Raw genomic sequence first — 18,579 nt, 5'->3', positions numbered from 1 at the left:
GTTTTGTAAAGCAGAGAAAGACCTTGGGTTTGTGCATGGGTTTCACTTTGCCGCTCGGCAATCAAATGAGTGTCATTCATCCCGTCTGGACAGCCGAGACAATGCTGAAGACACTAAGACTAGAGAGAGACAGCGGTGCTGATGTAGCAGGAAATGAAAAGAACGTGAGAGAGGGTTAATAACACTATGCAACCTTGCGCTTCTCCAGCCTTTACGTTCAAGTCAGACTGTAGCCATTTCAGAAGTGTTACAGAAAAGGCTACCAGGTCTGTCCCAGTAAATTTGTGCCCTTGATTTTTGAAGAAATACAGCTCAGGGTGTTATTCAAAGACGAGGACGGTGTGTGTAATCACCAATGCATTTACACAATGAGGCAGATTTCTGAAAGGGACAGCACGGACACAGAAAAACATTTTTCCAACTGCCTATCTTCTTTTCAGTTAAAGTGGCAATGAAGCCTTTAAATGTTTTCTATTCTCTGACCCTCTTTGCTATCTCTCGGGCCTGCATCAGATATCCTGACATACCATCAGTGTGTGAGAGGCTGGCCCCAGCAGCATTCTTAACTCAGCTCTTTTCAGCCGCCTGATTGATGGCTGCAAACACACCGCAGCTCTGATAGCACCACTCCAATTAAGGCCGCCTCTCTAGTCATGAATGACGAAACAGAGACAGGAGGCAAAGAAAGACGAGAATGTGAAATGAGAGAGAAGATCAGAAATTCATGGCAAATACTTTTCCCTATAAGTGAACAGTTATGTCTTTCAGGGGCATCGCTCTCGTGCTGCTCAAGAGCCCTTCAGACAGCGACACAGCGGCTAAACGACAGCACCATTACCCAAACGACGAGAGAGACAGGAGGACTCGAACAAAGTGGGCGATACATTTTTCGGACTATTACAGAGAGTATAAAGAGCAGGCTGAGGGAGAAAATGAGTGATGGAAGGGGAGAAACGGTGGTGGTGACGGAGGGAGTCAAGAAAGGGAATATGAGAGGAGGGACATAGAGGAGGGACATGGTGAGAGAAGAAGGGGAATGAATGAGGGAGGAGGGCGATAAGATGGGTTGAGGAGGGCACGAGAGAGGGTTTGAGAAGCAAATGGGAGAGACAGGATCTGCAAGGAATTGTACAGGAAATGAGCATGGACACTTGTTGTTTGCATCCTCCTTTGTCTCTGCTCGGAGCGATTTGAGCAGAGATGACCCGGGCTGTGAAGCCATTTAGCCCATCTAATAACTCCTCATCCTCCCTGTGAAGGAGATAGTGGAGCCAGAGCCAAAGGTCTTATTATCAACCATTACTTTCATACAAAAACTCTTGTGTGGAACGTCTTGTTGCTGTGATGGATACTGCTGCACTGGGTGTGATAAAGGTGCAGACTTTATCTATTTCTCTTAGGCACACTATCCTAAACCAGTTATTTGGACCTCATAACATAAAGCACAACTGACTCCAGAAATTCCCCAAACAGACTCCATATCTAGATTCAGAGCGTTCCACTTTTTACCCCCATGCCATGCTCTTATCAGACCCGCGGTCTGATGCTGAGAGCCAGTATCATCCATCTGAATCATGAGCTGGCGGCTCGAACAGTGTGTGCCTGTGGGTGGAGGTTACGTGATTCCAATGCCCTATTCCTGCGCTGCATCTGTGGTGTGGTTGACATGAAATACTGGCGCATCCTCCACAGCAGCAGACATACAAACATACAGTCTGGAGTGCTTGTGGTTTGTTCCAGCAGACTGGAAAAACACGATGCTGTCGAGGCCAATGTGATTCTGATGGAGAGATGTGATGCTCCGTGTGCTGGATGTTTGTCTGAACTGTCTTCTGCATCTTCCTCTGATCCAACAACGCTGTCACCGACAGCATTTACATCCTGTCACATCTCCAGACAGTGTCTCTCTAATCTTGTGGTTGTGCTGCGACTGATGTGGTGCAATGGGGGGAAAATCATATGTGTGCTTTTAGATTATTTTCAAACCGATCACTTGTTTTGGTATTGGACTTGTGAAATCCTTCCTGAAACTTACAAACCTAGAGTTCAGTGTGTGAATATTAGACTGACATTCCTCATCAGAAAAACAAACATACGGGTTGAATGTGAAAGCAACTTATCAACCCATGTTTAAGATTATTGTCAGGTGGTGACCTCTAGTGGCTGCAGTTATCATAACAGTGGCAAAGGAGGAATTCACAAAGCAGGACGATGTAGTGAGGATGGACTGGTGAACAGGACTTCACCTGGGAGGATGGTGCTTGCATCCTGTGCGAAACCTAAAGACAGCAGTGAGCTAATTTAACTTTGTTGTGTGACTTACATCACTTACATAACATAGCTGAAGTTACCTGCGTAACATACATGTGTGACTGAAGTTAAACTACACAAGTAACATACTTATCTTAAGCCAAAAACTAATCTTCTCTCAAAGCTAGTCCTAAACAAGCTGTTTTGTTGCCTATACCAGACCAAACTGCAACCAAACGATGAGGGTCCTGTACACCTATCACTGGTAAGCTGAAACTGCCATGTCCAGGTGTGTTGCACACTCATCAGGTGGACAAAATTACAAATCTAAATGAATGATAATGTCGCCCCGTAGTATGTGTTAATAAACAACTGTCTGCAAACATGCTAACATAAAACGTGATAATATATAAATATTGTGTCCACATATTGTTTCCTCTGCCCCCTCGTGGCTACTTAGTCAGAGCAGTTTGAATGAAGACAGAGAAAATGAAGGTGAAGCGTAAAGTTATTTCCCAGTGTCAGTTGTAAGCATCCATCATGGTTTACAGACTGACTCTTCATCATGGCTGATAGAACAATCTGAAAAGTTGGACCTAAAGTTTTACTTTAAGACAGTTCATCTTTTTCAAGAAGAGACTCAGGATTAATCGTCTGTCCGCAGACCTTAAACATTTGCCATACAACTGATAGATGCATCAATAAAGATGTCGGTGTAAATTATCAATGAAGTGTCCGTGGAGTGGAATGCAGGATGGAGCGGGGCTTTACAGCAGGTAGAGCTGCAGTGGAGAGACTGACTCTGGGAGATGAGGATGACTGATCCCTTCGCCATGTTCAGACACAAACAGGATTATAAATCTCACTGCATTTCACACAACATACAAACACAAACAATGACTTGTGATTACAGGCACATACACTTAAAGTATGTATAGGCGGTTTACACCCCTGCATTCTCAAAGTGAAATCGTCTTAGCCGGCTCCCCCGGTCTCCTCCAGGTAACTGAGGTATCGCTTCAACAAGCTGCTATAAAACGCTCATCAATCACGGAGGCTAATCTCAGGTTCTCGCTGACACTTTCATTGTGCAGGCCTTTTCTATACGGCTGCTTCCACATAATGCCCCGCTCTGCCTGCTTTGACAGGCCAGCAGCCCTGCAGCTCCCTGCCAGGAGAGCCATTCTCAAGTGGCACGCCTTTGAAGTGAAGCACCGGCATGGCTCGGGCTAATCTGGACATCTGGAGGCCTGGTGGGTGAAGCAGGACAGAGGCAGTGACTCAGCATATATATCGGTGACCTCAGCTCAGCTTTGTGGGGAATGAAAATAGCCATTTCACCAGTTCAATGGATTGAAAATCCAAAAGAAAGAGGGGCCAGTTTTCAAACTTAAAACTCCTATTACACAGAAAACTGGGACCAAACGGCACAGAGCTCTTTATGTCCATCTTCAGTTCCATTAGCCAGAGTTCAGACTGACGACATGGGCGAGCTGGCCCTCGAGCACAGGGGGAGACTTGGAAGGGAACAATTCTGCTGTGCACAAAAAAGAAACACCAAGACTTGAGGAAATGTCTGCAATATGGTCTGGAGGGGGCAGAGTATATTTCTAATCACAAGAAACCCTTCTGGCCACCTCTTCAATTTTTCCGTTCCTGCCCTCGATCCCCACCAGCGATTTTTTGGTTCTGCAATCTTAGTCACCACGCTCGGCAGAGGGAACACAAACAACCCTATTCAAAAATAAACACAGCAATTTTGTGCGTGTTTACCTTTCATTCTGCCACATCTATCTGTGATTCTGTACCCCAAACTGTTCTGTTCCATTTCACGCCGAGAGGAAGACCTTGTTTCTTGGCCCACTGTACAGATGAACGGGCTCGATAGTGAGCGCCATTATGCTCCACAATCATTTCTATCTTGTCCCCTCTTGCTTTCTGTTGTTCTTTTATAGCGGCTTGCTGACCTGCCTGAATGCCAAACGGTGAGGTTTTATTGCAGCCGGTGCAGGGACGTGTTTATGAAAACATTTAATTCTGTGGCGGCGGGGAAAGTGGCATGTATATGTTCCTGCACGTAAACAACATAAGCACGGATACAGAGCGTTACAGCCGGGATATTAAAGTCTGTCAAGCATGTATAAAGATAACTGTCTCCCTTAAGATACATGATAGCAATCATTTGCCGCATTGAACCACATTCAAAACACATAAAGCAGGCACAAAACCATTTTATTTGCTGTGTTAAGAGGTGATGAGAGAGACATTAAACCACAACAGCAATCGGGCTTCCAGGTGGATCCCAGTCTCACTGTGATGTTCACTGCATCCTGCGGCTTATTTCTAAACTCCCTGACTAAGGGATCACCTTTAACTTTTTACAGAACCGTGTTGCAACTCACAGAAATGTTTTCTGCTTCAGGGTTAGCGCGTAAACAAATGAAAAAAGTTGACCTTTTCTGGTTTCATTAGATAATTTTCTAATCAATATACTATAAGCAGAGAATTTCTTCCTCCTTGTATGATTGTTGTTGGTTCACCGGGTCTAGAAGGAAGCTCTCGCCCTAACACCACAACCTGACATTTACTATTGATTGGTTTTGGACTGTTAGAAAAGATTTTTGTTTTCTTGACCCAAGGCCATAGAGAACATCAACATTAACGACAATTCTTGTTCAATGAAACTTAGTTCTTCTTCTCAAAGCTGTGGCCATCTCTTTATCAGCTAGGATGACATTTTGCTCACCAAAGTAACTGCTGATATGTTGGAGCGCAGTAGCACCCAAATCTATTATCTAAAACACTTTATTTGGCTATAAGCGTGAAAGAAAGCCCACTCATGAGAGAACTATGCGTGAAGGTTGAAGCAGGAAGTTTACATATAAACTGAGTGATGCCTCAATGGAAAGTTCAGGCATTCATTGTACAGTTTCCTGTTCTAAAGAAGTTTGACTGAATGTTGACCGGCCATGACGCCACCCATCAGTTTGTGGACTACCGTTCTGATGTCTCACGTTGGCATTACGGCTGTCACCATCTTGGCTACTGGAGCTTAAAGTGCGCATATTTGGCTCATTTTCTTGTTAGCTTACATGCAGTCATATTTCTGCTTGAAACATGCTGCCCCCCTCGGTCGATTGAAAGAATAGCAGGTTTAAGACCTGGGAGCTTTTTCCAAATGTTATACAGTCAACGTTTACAATCAGGGAGGTAGATTGTGTTTCTGATCATATCGGGCTTCTATTCAGTGATGTCACTATGATCTCTGAGAGTCCTGCGCAAAGACTAATATCACAGGTGTACACTCGACTACATTTCTAACAGGATTTTGGGAGTGAGAGTGTATGTTTGAGCAGACAAAGCTCTGCAGCGGGAGCGTAACAACAGGATGAAAGACAAAATTAGCATCGTCTGTTTTTAAACTGAAATTGACACTAAAATAGAGAATAGCAGCATCAACAGCTAAACGGGCTATTTCATAAACTTTAGACACATTTGTGCTGCAGGGAAGAGCCTGTTCTCTCACTTGGCTCTCAATCCAATGCTCTTTTTTTAAAAAAAGGGTTACAAATCTTAAATCGTAAAACAGGCCACCTGTGGTTCAACAGTGTAGGAAATAAGAGAGAAATCTGTCTGAAAGCAAAGGTTTTACGTAACCAGACCCCGCATTCTCACAGATTCTTCCGTCCATATAAACGTATGTTATAGTATTATGGGGCGTTCATATTTAACATGTGGTTATCAATGATGTCTGACCTTGGATGGAAACCTTTGGGTGTTCTTTCTTCGAACATTCTGGCTGAGTCAGCGGGTCGAACAACGACGCAGTCGGGGTCGTCGGGACAGCAGAGTTCTGCGTGACGGCAGCTGGGAGGAGAAGGAGGAGCAGGAGGAGGCCGGCCATAGACGGGGGCGTGGAGTCCTGCGAGGACGCTGTCATGGTGATGACCTCTCCTCTAACTGCCAAGATGGGCCTCTGGGATACAGCTGCAGGAGAGAACAGAGGATTTCAGCACAGCCATGCAACATTTGTACACCTGGCTTCAAAAGGGAGGAAGAATTCTCTGAGTCACTTCAAAATCATTTCTCCTCTCCAACTTTCAATTCCTGGGGGCTCGAATCCAACACAGAGGAACAGAAAGAGAATGAAAAATAATGCAAAGGTATAAAATTTTGGAAAAAGTACATAACCGTGGGATGAAAGCAAGGATGTTAGGTAACTAGAGGGTGGCTGGAAAGACGAGATATAAAGCAGAATAAAGCAAAACACAGGGAGGGAGAGTGTGAAGGACACCGCGTGGAGAGACAGCCGCAAAAACTCTCACGCTTCAGCAATGAGCCATCTCATAGAAATACCTAACCTCTGACCCCCAAATAATTATTTAAGATGTGCAATTAAACTTTGGGAGTTAATTTAATGGCTGATTAAAATGAGAAAATTGAAAGCAGTGGTGGACTGCTCAATGAGGCAGAAGTTTCCACAAGCCAGTGAAGCAGAAATGAACTCACTTAAAATGTGAGATGGGGAAAAAAAAAAAAAAAAAAAAACTCCTCAAACAACTGTTTACTTTGATTCCTGCGGGCTCAAAGATATCTATCACTGCAAGCGTGATACATGGCAACCCATGAATAATGTCCAGTCATTCTCTGACCTTCATATTCAAATATTATTTAAGTAGACCCAGCCAGCACACACACACACACACACTCACACACACACACACACACACACACACACACACACAGGTCCTACACAAAACACACATGCCGACTCTCTCATGCTTCCTGAGTAAACGCAATCTCCTCCAGTCATAACATATGAGTCCACAGTGCCGAGCTGAAACCAGCAGTTCATCATCTGCCGCCCTGCGCTCCTTACGATGTTAGCTTAGCGAGGTGTAATATCATTTAAGTGGATTAAAAACTGAGAGCATCAACTTTCTGCAGCTCTTTGGCTGGGTTACATCTCTCTGCAGTGTTTTCCTTGCTAATGCTTCAATCAATAACAAATTATTAGCTTGGTTGAGTTGCAAATCAACCATATTGCCCTGCAATCAATTATCCCTCTCACTACAGCTGGTAACTAATTAGGCAAATGCACCGAGTGCCCATGTTTGTCATTGCAAACAGTGGAGTCAACAGGCCCCCAGCCTCTGCCAGCAAACATACTGTTGATGAAACAGGTGGAAGTTTTCAATAAGCTCTGCTCCTGCTGGATGTGTCTCAAGTCTCAGGGCTCACCGAAAAAGACCTCTGCGGGATACAGCGCAAAGGTCTGTGTTCAGGTTACCTGATGGAAGTCACAGGTCACAGGTATCTGACTCGCTGTATCATACAAAGGCTTCTTGTTCTGTCCTTGAACATGTTGGTGCCTGGTGTTCTCACCAAATATTTTAATTTTATACGAAGTATGTTACGGATACATCTGAAAAGAATGATGTTTCAGTGCCAAAAAAGTTTCAACCATTGACACACTTTTTTACATTGTTTTAATCTTGCCACACAGATTGAAACATCCCAGCAGAAGAAAAAGGCGTAATCCTCCTCTGCAGGGCACACAGGCCACCAGAGCCAGCAGTCTTTATGCCACAGATGGCTGCTTTTCAAAGACTTGTTTGTTGTTTACAGAGCAAGCATTAATGTTGGAGTGAGCCATTGAGTCAAGACTTGACATCTCCTGCTCATGTCTCTGAGTTTGCCCTCTCCCAGTGTGTATGTGTTTCTGGATCTAGTGATTCTAATTGGTATTCCTGGAAGACCTCCAGCGCTGCATTGTTTTCATCTTTTTCTGCTTTACCCTTATTTGTTTGGCTAAATCATTGTGTGTGCATTGATCAAAAGTTGGAGTCCATCCACCAGGTCCCATTGGTAAGGTTCCTGCTTCTTTGGTTCGTAGAAAGATTTGGAGGGATTTGGAATAACAAGAAATAAAGAATTCAAGCCTGAACTTGATATGGTGTTGATATATTTATGATTTATAGGAAAACTGTTAACAGATCAGCCTCAGAATTTAGCTTGATTTTGATCCATTCCAGTTATCATCACCTTTGAGTGGACGACTGATGTTGGCTCCCATCTCCACCTGTAATCCAGCCAACAACCAAGTAAACTGCCGGTTGGCCCTCTGTTATTTGCTGCTAGTCTGTAATTGGGTTCTGTTACCTGTAACCCTTGGCTAGATCACACTGAAGTCGGATCTCTGAGATTAGAGGACAATTTCAAGTCAAGCTCAGTTTCTCTGTCTGAGACTAGAGAGATGAGAGCAGCTTTTGTTGTTTAAGATATTCAAAATCACTGACTGTTGAGGGTCAAAAAGACGAAAATCTGGACAGAACCTAAATCAAATTTGAATGCAGGTGACAGTGACTGTGTCAGTGCAGCTTGACATGTGACACACTATAGGACATAGTAAGGACACTATGGTGTGTAAATTAGAATATACAGACAGCTGGTGGAAACCTAGACAGACTCTCCTCATGTTTGAGTCACAGGGAATGGTTCCAATGGGCTTGTGGTGTCCTTCAAGGGTCAGTCCTCGAAACATTTAGATTTCCTCATATATGAATCCTCTGAGTCAAATTACCAGAGACAAATCATAACATTTGAGATAAACTTCTGACACACATCTGTAACTTTGAGCTGTACTCCCACGTTTCATTTTAATAAGACTAAATCAGCACAACTGATCAGCTCATGTCAACATCTCGACATCTCATAATTTATAACAAATAACTTCTAACAAAGCGGGTGACTGTCAAATTTGCTCCCTTCATGTTTTTAATAGCATTAAACCTTCATGTAGGTTTTATGATTCAGAACTATCTCTTCAATCATATGATTTTTTTTTTTTTTTTTTCAATTTAATTACATCTGATACCGGCTTCAACCAAAGTAAAACTTTGCAGCAATACTTTTAATTAAAATGAAAATGTGTGACCACATGTTCTGAATTTTAGCATCTTGTTACTGGTTGTCTGTTTCCTAATTTATTTTAAGCCTTCGCTGATTACCGTTGAGGCTCTGCACAGACAGGCACCTGGTTATCTTTATATACACTTAGTTTCCTCATTCTTTACATTATGTAAAAAAATATATATATATATAAAAAAACCTGTGTATTCAATGTAATAAATTATGGTTATCAAATAATTGTTCACATAAGTTCAGTGTTTGACACAAAGCAGCATAATACAACCAGGGACACTAGAGGGAGAGCTACTGTGGAATGAATGATGTAGAAAATCACTCCCTCAGCAGACTCCACATGCTTACATTCATTTTGATGACAATTTCCCTTTTATTAGACACCTGACAGAGAGTGACATGAAACATGAGGAGAGAGACAGTGCAGGATGATGTGTAATTAAGGTTCCTGGGAGAACTCAAAGTGAGAACTTCATGCTTAAGTGTTTTGCCAATCAGGACACCTCGCCATTTCTTTATTTCCATCATCCGTAGAAAGGCAGTGGGCAGGAGCTTAATTCACATGAAATTACAGAGTCCTGAAAGTCAAAGGTTGACTCTACAAATCCTCTCATTAGTATAAAAGCTGGAGTGAGAGCAGAAAGGGCAGGAGATGGTGACAGAAGAGCAGGACTCTGCTGTAAGTTCAGACATTGGTGGATGAGTTATCTCAGCACTGACACACACAAGGAGGCGTACTGTCAGCAGCAGGACGGGTTTAGTGTGTGGATGTCAAAAATGTCTGTAGAAAGTCTTGTCACATACTCAGGCAAACCCAGATGTACACACACACACACACACACACACACACGCACGCACACACACACACACACACACACACACACACACACACACACACACACACACACACACACACACACACACACACACAGTCTCAGCTCTGGAAACTGGCAAAATCCAGCCATGGACAGCTGGTCACACACCACACTGGGTCTCAGCAAGAAGGCAGAACTGACACATGCTGTGTGCCAACATCCACTCCTGAGTGTGTGTGTATTTTTACGCAAGTGTGTGTGTTTTTACAGAGCAGGCTCTTGATGGCCACTCCAAAGAGTCCTGATAGAGTCCATCCAATTTCCTGTCCTACTGTGTGTGTGCTGTGGATTAGCAACAGTTTGTCAGCGAGGAATCAGGATCCATAGACAGACAGACAGACAGACACACACACATACAGTGGAGTGTTTTAAGCAGACTCACTGGCCGGCTGTTTGCTTGTCAGTCAGTCAGTCAGACATCCTGCCGGATACGATGAGTCGATTAAAGGCGTTCTATATGCTGAGGACTTACAAGGCGCCTTTGTGGATTGGACTAATAGATGTCCAGGCACGTCTACTCTTTGTCAATAAATTGTGATCAGTGAGGACACAGATCAACTGCCTTAACGCTGTGAACATGGTGTTTGCAGAGGAGGAAGCCATTTTTCAGTCCCGCAATCATGTGAAAATGCTCCAAGTCCTGCAGCCAGTGCTGTTACCTGTAAAAATGTACTCAGGTATTGAAAGTATCCGCTGTGAAGATGTCCAGTCTCCACGCTGGTGGGCCGTACGTGCACAGGGGCTGAGTGATAAAGAGTCGGAGGTACTGTGAAGCACCTCTCCATCATGTATCAAGGCAGAAGTTATGCCTTATTCTAAGGTTTCAGATTCTTGCAGATCTTGTTAATTATTCTCCAAGATCGAGCTGGATTAAAAGACAATGTCATTTTAAACACCTTAGTCTGGGATTTATGAGCTTTCATTGCTTTGATTAAGTACTTTTTTCTAAAATCCAACTGAAATTAAATGTCCTTTTCATTGTCTGCTACAGCGTGCGTATTACCCCTGTAAATTACATGATCTGCGCTCTACATCGAGAATAAAATCTGAAATCAAAAGTGAGTAATTCCTATTTCATCTATCCTTTTGGTTTAATGATAGTGCCCTATAGCCAAAAATATATCCTCCTCTTCACCATATTAGCATATACAGAGGTAACATAACTGTTTCATCATAGGCAGACAGGTGCACTGACTGACTGCCAGAATGCCTCTTGATACACAACAGCCCCTGACCCTGAACAACATCAACTTTCCTGCTAAAGCCTCCTTCTTATCTGATGTACAAACAAAAACTCGTCTTCTTCTGCACCTCGGCTCGTTGAATGAGCCAATAACAAAACATTCACTGTGGAGAGCTGCACTGCTAATGTCAGTTTGCAGGCAAGATAGCTAATTAGCTGCTCGGCTGCAGCACATAAAACAGCATGTAAACATACCTGCAAATGTCATTTGGGTCCTATTAGACACTGCTGTGGTCCTTACTCTTCAGCAGCACTGCTTAAACAACACACCTTGTGCCCCGTGGCGTGTAAGCTACAGCACAAGTTGTTTACTAGGGTTGGGTGAGCCGAGTTCTCAGCTGAGAAGTGTGAGTATCATCCATGAGTCAAATGTGCGAAGGAAAAATGCTCATTGGGTAAATTCAAGATTACTCATTTAGGTTTGTTCTGTAAACGCTTCACTTGTGATCCAACCCATTGATCTGAAGCTAAAGTCTGAGGCTGTTCTGTAAGCAGTTTTCCTATAAATCATACATATATCAACTTCTGATCACCTTATATCAGGTTCACCACTTCCTGTTATTCCGGAACAAGACCCAAGATTATGTTTGCCCATTCCAAGTATGGATACACATAACTTAGGTAACAGATACCCAGTCCTGGCTAGCCGCTGTCAATCATAAACAGACACAACACTCCACAAACCAAGACACAAAGAAACATTTTTAATAGCTTCAACTCAAACAGTTAAATAAATTTAGACAAAAGTTAACTTTTTCTGGAGATAATGTCAAAACGTAAATACAACTACCTACCAACTGTAACTGTACTGTAAAGAACAATATTTGAATAAGTGAACTCTCTCACCTCTTGGTGTTTACTATATTTACAGTAGACACATAATTTGACCTAAATGTTCAAAGCTAGAGGCAGTGTATTTCCTGTGAAGGGTTGCTGCATTAATATCCCACCGGGATGCTTCAGCGTGGTGCAGCTTGTTGTAAACAACCCAGAGCAGTACGACAGTTCTTCTCCCAGTGGCTTAGAATAAAAAAAGACTACAGTGCTTTGGTGCTGCAATGAGATAATTTTGGAGGGCTCAATCTAGACAAACAAGGTAAGCTCTCCTTTTTAAAAAATAATTTCCTCTCTTTATCCAGATTGCTGCCAGTAAATCTCAACCTTTCCTGAGCACAGCTCTCATAAGCCCCTGCCAATGCCAACGTGTATCTATGGCAACAGAGCGGCAAGTTGGTAGTCAAGCAGCGGGAACCAGGTTGAGTGTATTTCGGCACAGACCTCAACATTCTCCCCGGGAGAGCTGCATGGCGGACTGCCCGCTGATGCAACACGGTACGAGGAAGTGAAGTGCTGAAGACAATGAAACAATCGTAGCAGGCAAATGGAACAAGATTAGAGGTGATAATAGTAATCCGTATGCTGTATGTGACAGTGAGGGTGTCAACTGACCCACCTGCCATTTCTCTGATGGCCAAAAAAAAGAAAAAAAAATGCTGCTGTGCTGTTTTAAGCCATGGATAGAGGGATAAAAGAGGTTTTCATGGCAGTGGAGGGTTGACGGAGGCCTAAACACTCAAAAAGGCCAATATAAATCACTTCCCCAATGTCCCTCGTTCACTTTGGCTGAAGCTGTGGTGTCAGTCGAGGGCTCAGCCTGACAGCCAAGGTTCCAAGTGTTACTGTTCGCCTTCAGCTAAAGAAAAGACTCAGGGAAAAGAGTGTGGCAGGGGGGCTGTAAGTAGTGCTTTTCAAAATGCATCCCTGAGATTGTCAGAGCCCATCACATTCCTCCGGGCAGCGGGGCCTCTCGGCAGGTGTGTCGACCCTCCTCGTACCAGTCGTAAAACCCTCTCCCCTATCTCATTTTGAGCCCCCTCCTCCTTTTATCCCTCCGAATTTTCTCTGCTCTCTGCCCTCTCATTTCTTTCTTCGGTTCTCCAGAGACTGTTATGGACCAAGAGTTTCCAGAGTCCACTGCACCTCTGCTGCCTGCCTGCTTTTACATTTTAACCTGGCCAGCAAGGGGAGTACATCTAATTACAACTCAATGCTAACTCCCTGAACCAGATCTCATCAGAAGCTTACAACACAGATTAAATTGCCTCCGTCCCATTGGGAAGCAGGGGCCATCGGTACGAGAGAACAGCCTATTTTATGCCATTTTGGAAGTGAAGAAGGCAGGAAGTCCGTGTGACCAGTGATGAAAAAAAAGAAATAATAAAATCAGTGCTTCCTGCTTTAAAAACATCTGTCATCAGGGACAGACGATAAGAAATGTAATTGCTAATTTCTGCAGCGAAGCTCCCGCAGGAGGAATCTTCTACTTTTTTTCTTTGATTCGTTAGAAGTGATTAGACATCATTGTTAAGCGTCTTTTAGCAGGATTTCAAGCAAAGCCCCTCCAGAGCTTTAAGTGCATGAAGAATGTGTTGTTCCTACGGAGCCTGCTGCAATCCTCCCAACGCTCATCATTAGCATGTATGGCACAGGAATATCAATACCTCCTCATTCAAATGCTCCCAGGAATTCTCTCCTGCACACTAAAATGAATTAGAACAGAAGGAAATAACACCTGTTTCCTCCAGGAGCCGAACACAAGATCGATGCCTACAATTCTGAGTGTAAATCAGGCTGGCTTTTAAACAGAACAGAAGGCAGCAGAGCTCATTTCACACCTGTCATTTTGTCTTACCGTCGCTCCTGCTCAGTTGAAGAGGTTAATAAAAAAAAAAGCCCATTACAGTACGTGTGTTTGCGTGTGTCTCTGCTTAATCAAACTAACAAATCAAACCAGCCTTACAACATCATGATGAACGCCGACAGCCTCTCCCAAGATGCATATTGCCACCATATTCCCATCCCATTCAGCCGCTCCCCTCGCGCCCTCAGGGGGTTTGGTCCAGCCATGGCTACATTGACCATATCTAATTTGACTGAATAGCTCAACCCCACCAATCTCTTTAATGCCCGCACCACCCGATGGGGGTGAGGGTGGGTGCTCATGGCCGACGGGGGCCCCATGTGAGTCTCAAGGGAACGGGGGCCGAACATGTAGGCAACACACTTGGGGGAGGGGGAGGATGCAGGAATGTGCGATGGAGATGGCTACAGGGGGAGATAGGAGATCTTTTTTTGTTTCCCTTCTTGGAAAGAAAGGGTGACGGAGGGGCCACGGCAAGATTCTCCTCTTATTGAGTCTCTTCAATCAGGCTTGAGAAGGCAGGCACAACCAGAGAAAGGATCTTGAGGGAGGGTTGACCTTAGACTGGAGGAAAAAAGTGTGTGTGTGTGTGTGTGTGTGTGCGTGCGTGCGTGCGTGCATGCGTGCGTGTGTGTGTGTGTGTGCATGTGTGCGTGCATGTGTGTGTGTGTTTGAGGACAACATTGAGTGACAGGGCTGATGAGGTGGTGAGGTTGGCAGGCGCTGTCTGGATTATGTCCGATATCAAATCAGAGGCTGTGCTGGAATCAAGGCATTATGGTGCCTGAGGGAAGGTGCCATCTGATATACTCGTATAGCTGTGGGACTGTCAACTGAGGTTTGATGCGAGGGGAGGCAGCAAAACACAGGGATGGAGGGAATCACATTTTGTTCATAAGCATGTGTGTGTCTGTGTGCAATCTGTGGGATTGGAGGGATAAAGAGGCTCTGTATAAAACCTGACTATCTGAATGCCTTTCTATTTTCTCTCTTTCTGGGGCAATTTTGGGGTTGTCTTCTTACTCATCTTTTAATCATTTTCAAATATATCGTGCGCAGATATCTGCTGGTGAACCACATAATAGAAGTCTTTCACAGAAAAACAACATAGTTTGGAGATTGACAGTTCATTCTTGACTTTGCACACAGCAGCTGACAAAACATTCTCCATTCTAAAAAAAATCACAGCAGATGAAGTTTCGCTCCTTCGTCTTGAAACTGTTGAGCAAACGGCTGTGTCCCGAATCACTCCCTCCTTCTCCCGCTCACTGCTCTCTATATAACAAATAGTCAATAGTTTCAGGGAGCAGTGCGCTGACATTTTGAATTTACTAATCACCATCATGTTTGCATCATCGCTGACTGGTGTATTGTCACTGTTGTGTGTGAGATGTAAAAACTTTCTGGTAGAGGCCAAAAACAAAAGTATTGGCCTGAAAATGAGCATCCTATGTGAGCTTTAAGAAAGTGGAATCAAAGAATTTAGAATTTCATTTTAATGACTTAAACTGATCAATCAATTATCAATATAGTTGGTGATCAGTTTACACTTACTCGATTCATCTTTGCATCTTTTTTTGAGAGCACTATACAGTGGATGCATTTAAGACTCAGATCTGGGACACTAGATATACAGCAAATAAGTCAGCCAATGTCACATCTACACATCCATCACAACTGAGACACATAAATGTCTTCATCTGCATGTATGAATGTCATTCATACATGCAGATGAAGACTGTAACATGAGGCTGAAAGCTCCTGAGCGAGTGTTTGTTTTGTCGGCACATGTTTCTGACTGTACAAAGCCAGGCAGGGAGCAGGGGTAGAAACTCTGCACACAAATGACTCACTTGTATCCTCAAATTAATAATCTGTGTACTAATTAGTAATTTGTTCCATTAAATTAATAACTAGTGCCCTTGACGTAATACATCATGCCGTCAGATTACATAATTAACTCTCAAATGAGGCTAATAGCATTAAGTTACTGCTGAAGTCACAGGTTCCTGGGGGAGGAGTCAGCAGCAGGCTAACTGCAGCGAGACGAGTCCACAAACTACTGAAGCTATTCTCTAAAACTGACCGTCAGATGAACCAAACATTCGGTTGAGCGGTGTTGACAACAGCTTAAAAAGCATTTGGCAGGTGAGAAAAATATGTGTAAATAAGCTTTTCTTTTATTATACTTTAGCAAGAACTTTTTTGAATGTGGAGATGAAATCTCATGACAACATTAATTAAATGTTCCCCATTTTCTTACATTTAAAATCTGAAAATGTAAAAACCATTGGGACAGCACAAAGTTATATTCAAGTAGTGAATAGCTGCATCACTGTGACAAACTTTACCAGATTGCACCCACTGAGCAGCACCACCTCTGCTAAACAACTATACTTGCAGGAAAATACAGCAGCGATGTTCAGTCTCAAGCAGCTCCTGATTGCAGCTGTTACCTGGTTTCATTTTTTGAGATTTCAACGGCCGCATTTTTGTACGACTTCAAACCACACCGAATAGACGACCAAACAAATGTTGGCGTCTCGCAAAAGTGGATTCCAATTACAAGCCACTTGTAAGTACTGGAAGTAACAATCAGGAGAAGAGTGAGAAGAGTGTGATTTGACTGGGAGTGACTGAGGAAGAGTTCGATTGAAGGATAATGGGCTTAGGCTTAGAAGATGACTATCTGTGGTCAGTAAATGGCAAATCACACTGCTTTGTCATTATATGGTTTGAGTGACAGACGGCTGAGGGTGGAGACGCTACAGAATCTCTCTGTCCGTCTCGTTTAACACACGCACACACACACACACACACACACACACACACACACACACACACACACACACACACACACACACACACACACACACACACACACACGTTGATACTTCAGCCTCATGTTTCAAGCACACACCTGTTACAGCAGCCAGCCATTTTATACCTTCCACATCCCCAGTCTGTAATAACACACTGTCTGGCCCTAAGAAACTCTATTATGATTTCACTTGGCACTGTCAACCACAGTCTCACACCTTCATTCACACAAACTCAAACCATAATGTGATATTATCGACTGCATTTCTCTCTGTGTCTACCTGATACGGTTTCATTGTGTGAACTGGGCACCCCCAGGCCTGTATTGATTTGAACTCACCCAACTAGTTCAGAGAACTCAGCGAGTAAGAGACTGTTCAATTTTGGCCACCGGTTTCATTAGAGAGTTGCTATCCAGGCTGAGCTCGGGAGCATTACAGAGGACGGACTGCAACAAGACTCTCAGGAAAACAATCCCCAGTGTGGGTGCAGAACACTGTGTAAACGCTGGCGAGCTGAAGGGGCAATTTAGATTTGAATTTTTAAAAATCAGTTTAAAAAATAACCATTAATAATATCCCATGATGTTCATTGGAAACACTCAACAACTTTATATATATTTTAGTGCATTATTCATCAGATCACCAACATGATTCTAGATCCACATTTTCTGTCCCTTCAGTAAACTCACTATCCTGTCATTTCCTCCTGTAACAACTGACCTCCACACAGAATCAACAGATAGCCAAACATGACTATTTGTACTTTCACAAAGTATTAACACAATGAGATTTCTGATCAATAATCATCAGTAATGTGGTTGTAATGACTATGTGGGTAAAGACAAGTATTACAACAAGTGGAACCGTCTGGTAAGTTTAGAAAATGACATCCTTTTATGGTAATGAGCCTTTAAACCCAGGAGAAGACAACGCATGTCGGACCACTATTGTGATATTTAAAATCTAGGACCATAGATTGTCTCATATCACTGTAACCATATGAAATGGTGTACAGCCGAGCCTACCAGCCACTACCTCAACCTGTCTGATCCCCACCTGCTTTTTGTACCTTTGGACTCCTGTCCCTTTGTCTGATCCCCAACTTAATAAGTTTGCCTCCCATCCTGTGTGACATTTGACTTTACCTGCCTGGTCTCTGCGTCTCTCATGAAGATACTCTGTTTACAGTGAAAACAGGACTCATTGGATCAAGGTGTGTTGGCATTCTTATAAACACTGCTGCAGACTGATTTCTCTCTGAGGGGTCACAAGACGAACATTTCTCTGGGGTAGGAGTGCCAGTGTTTAATGTTAAGAGGTCATAAGATTAAAAAGGACATTACTGGTTGAATCAACACAAAAAAACAAACAAACAAAACTATCAAACCAGTACTTTCAGACTTGTCAGTTAAATTCAGCACTAGATAAGTAAGTCTATTCTCCAAGTTTTAAGATACTGGCGCTTTGGGCTGGCATCAAACCTGAGCTACAAACCCAAAGTGTTGTTTTTGATGACCTTGGAGGGAGACTCAACCATCAACTATCTTCCTCCAGAAAGTCCTATAGTGATGTACCAAATTCAACACGGACCATTAATGCATTCAATGCATTTAGTATTCAGAACATGCTGATATAACTTCTTGTACGTTTCCAGTCCTCAGAGCTGTGGCCTTTTCCCTGTCGTTTGGCAGAGCCATGTGTCAGAGGCGCGGGGTCAGAGGGACAGGGCCCAGATGATGGGCTATTAGGGAACAAAAAGGCAGA

The 18,579-nt window shown here is 43.4% G+C and overlaps 1 protein-coding gene across 4 annotated transcripts in view; it reads right to left on the bottom strand.

The window, feature by feature from the left end:
• The window catches only part of sema5ba (sema domain, seven thrombospondin repeats (type 1 and type 1-like), transmembrane domain (TM) and short cytoplasmic domain, (semaphorin) 5Ba), a 181,228-nt gene that overhangs the window by 103,977 nt on the left and 58,672 nt on the right, over window positions 1-18,579 (bottom strand). For all 4 annotated transcript variants that reach the window (XR_005077041.1, XM_037110216.1, XM_037110218.1 and 1 more), the window contains one exon: window positions 6,007-6,237. Coding sequence is in view for 3 of the 4 variants with exons in the window: in XM_037110216.1 (XP_036966111.1) it covers window positions 6,007-6,190 (184 nt within the window). In the remaining variant the exon portion in view is untranslated. The remainder of the gene's footprint in view (window positions 1-6,006; window positions 6,238-18,579) is intronic.

This window comes from Acanthopagrus latus, chromosome 9 (assembly GCF_904848185.1).
Source record: "Acanthopagrus latus isolate v.2019 chromosome 9, fAcaLat1.1, whole genome shotgun sequence".
In the NCBI taxonomy this organism is placed as follows: domain Eukaryota; kingdom Metazoa; phylum Chordata; class Actinopteri; order Spariformes; family Sparidae; genus Acanthopagrus; species Acanthopagrus latus.
Note: the sequence above shows the minus strand (reverse complement) of the source record. Positions and strands in the feature narration are given on the sequence as shown.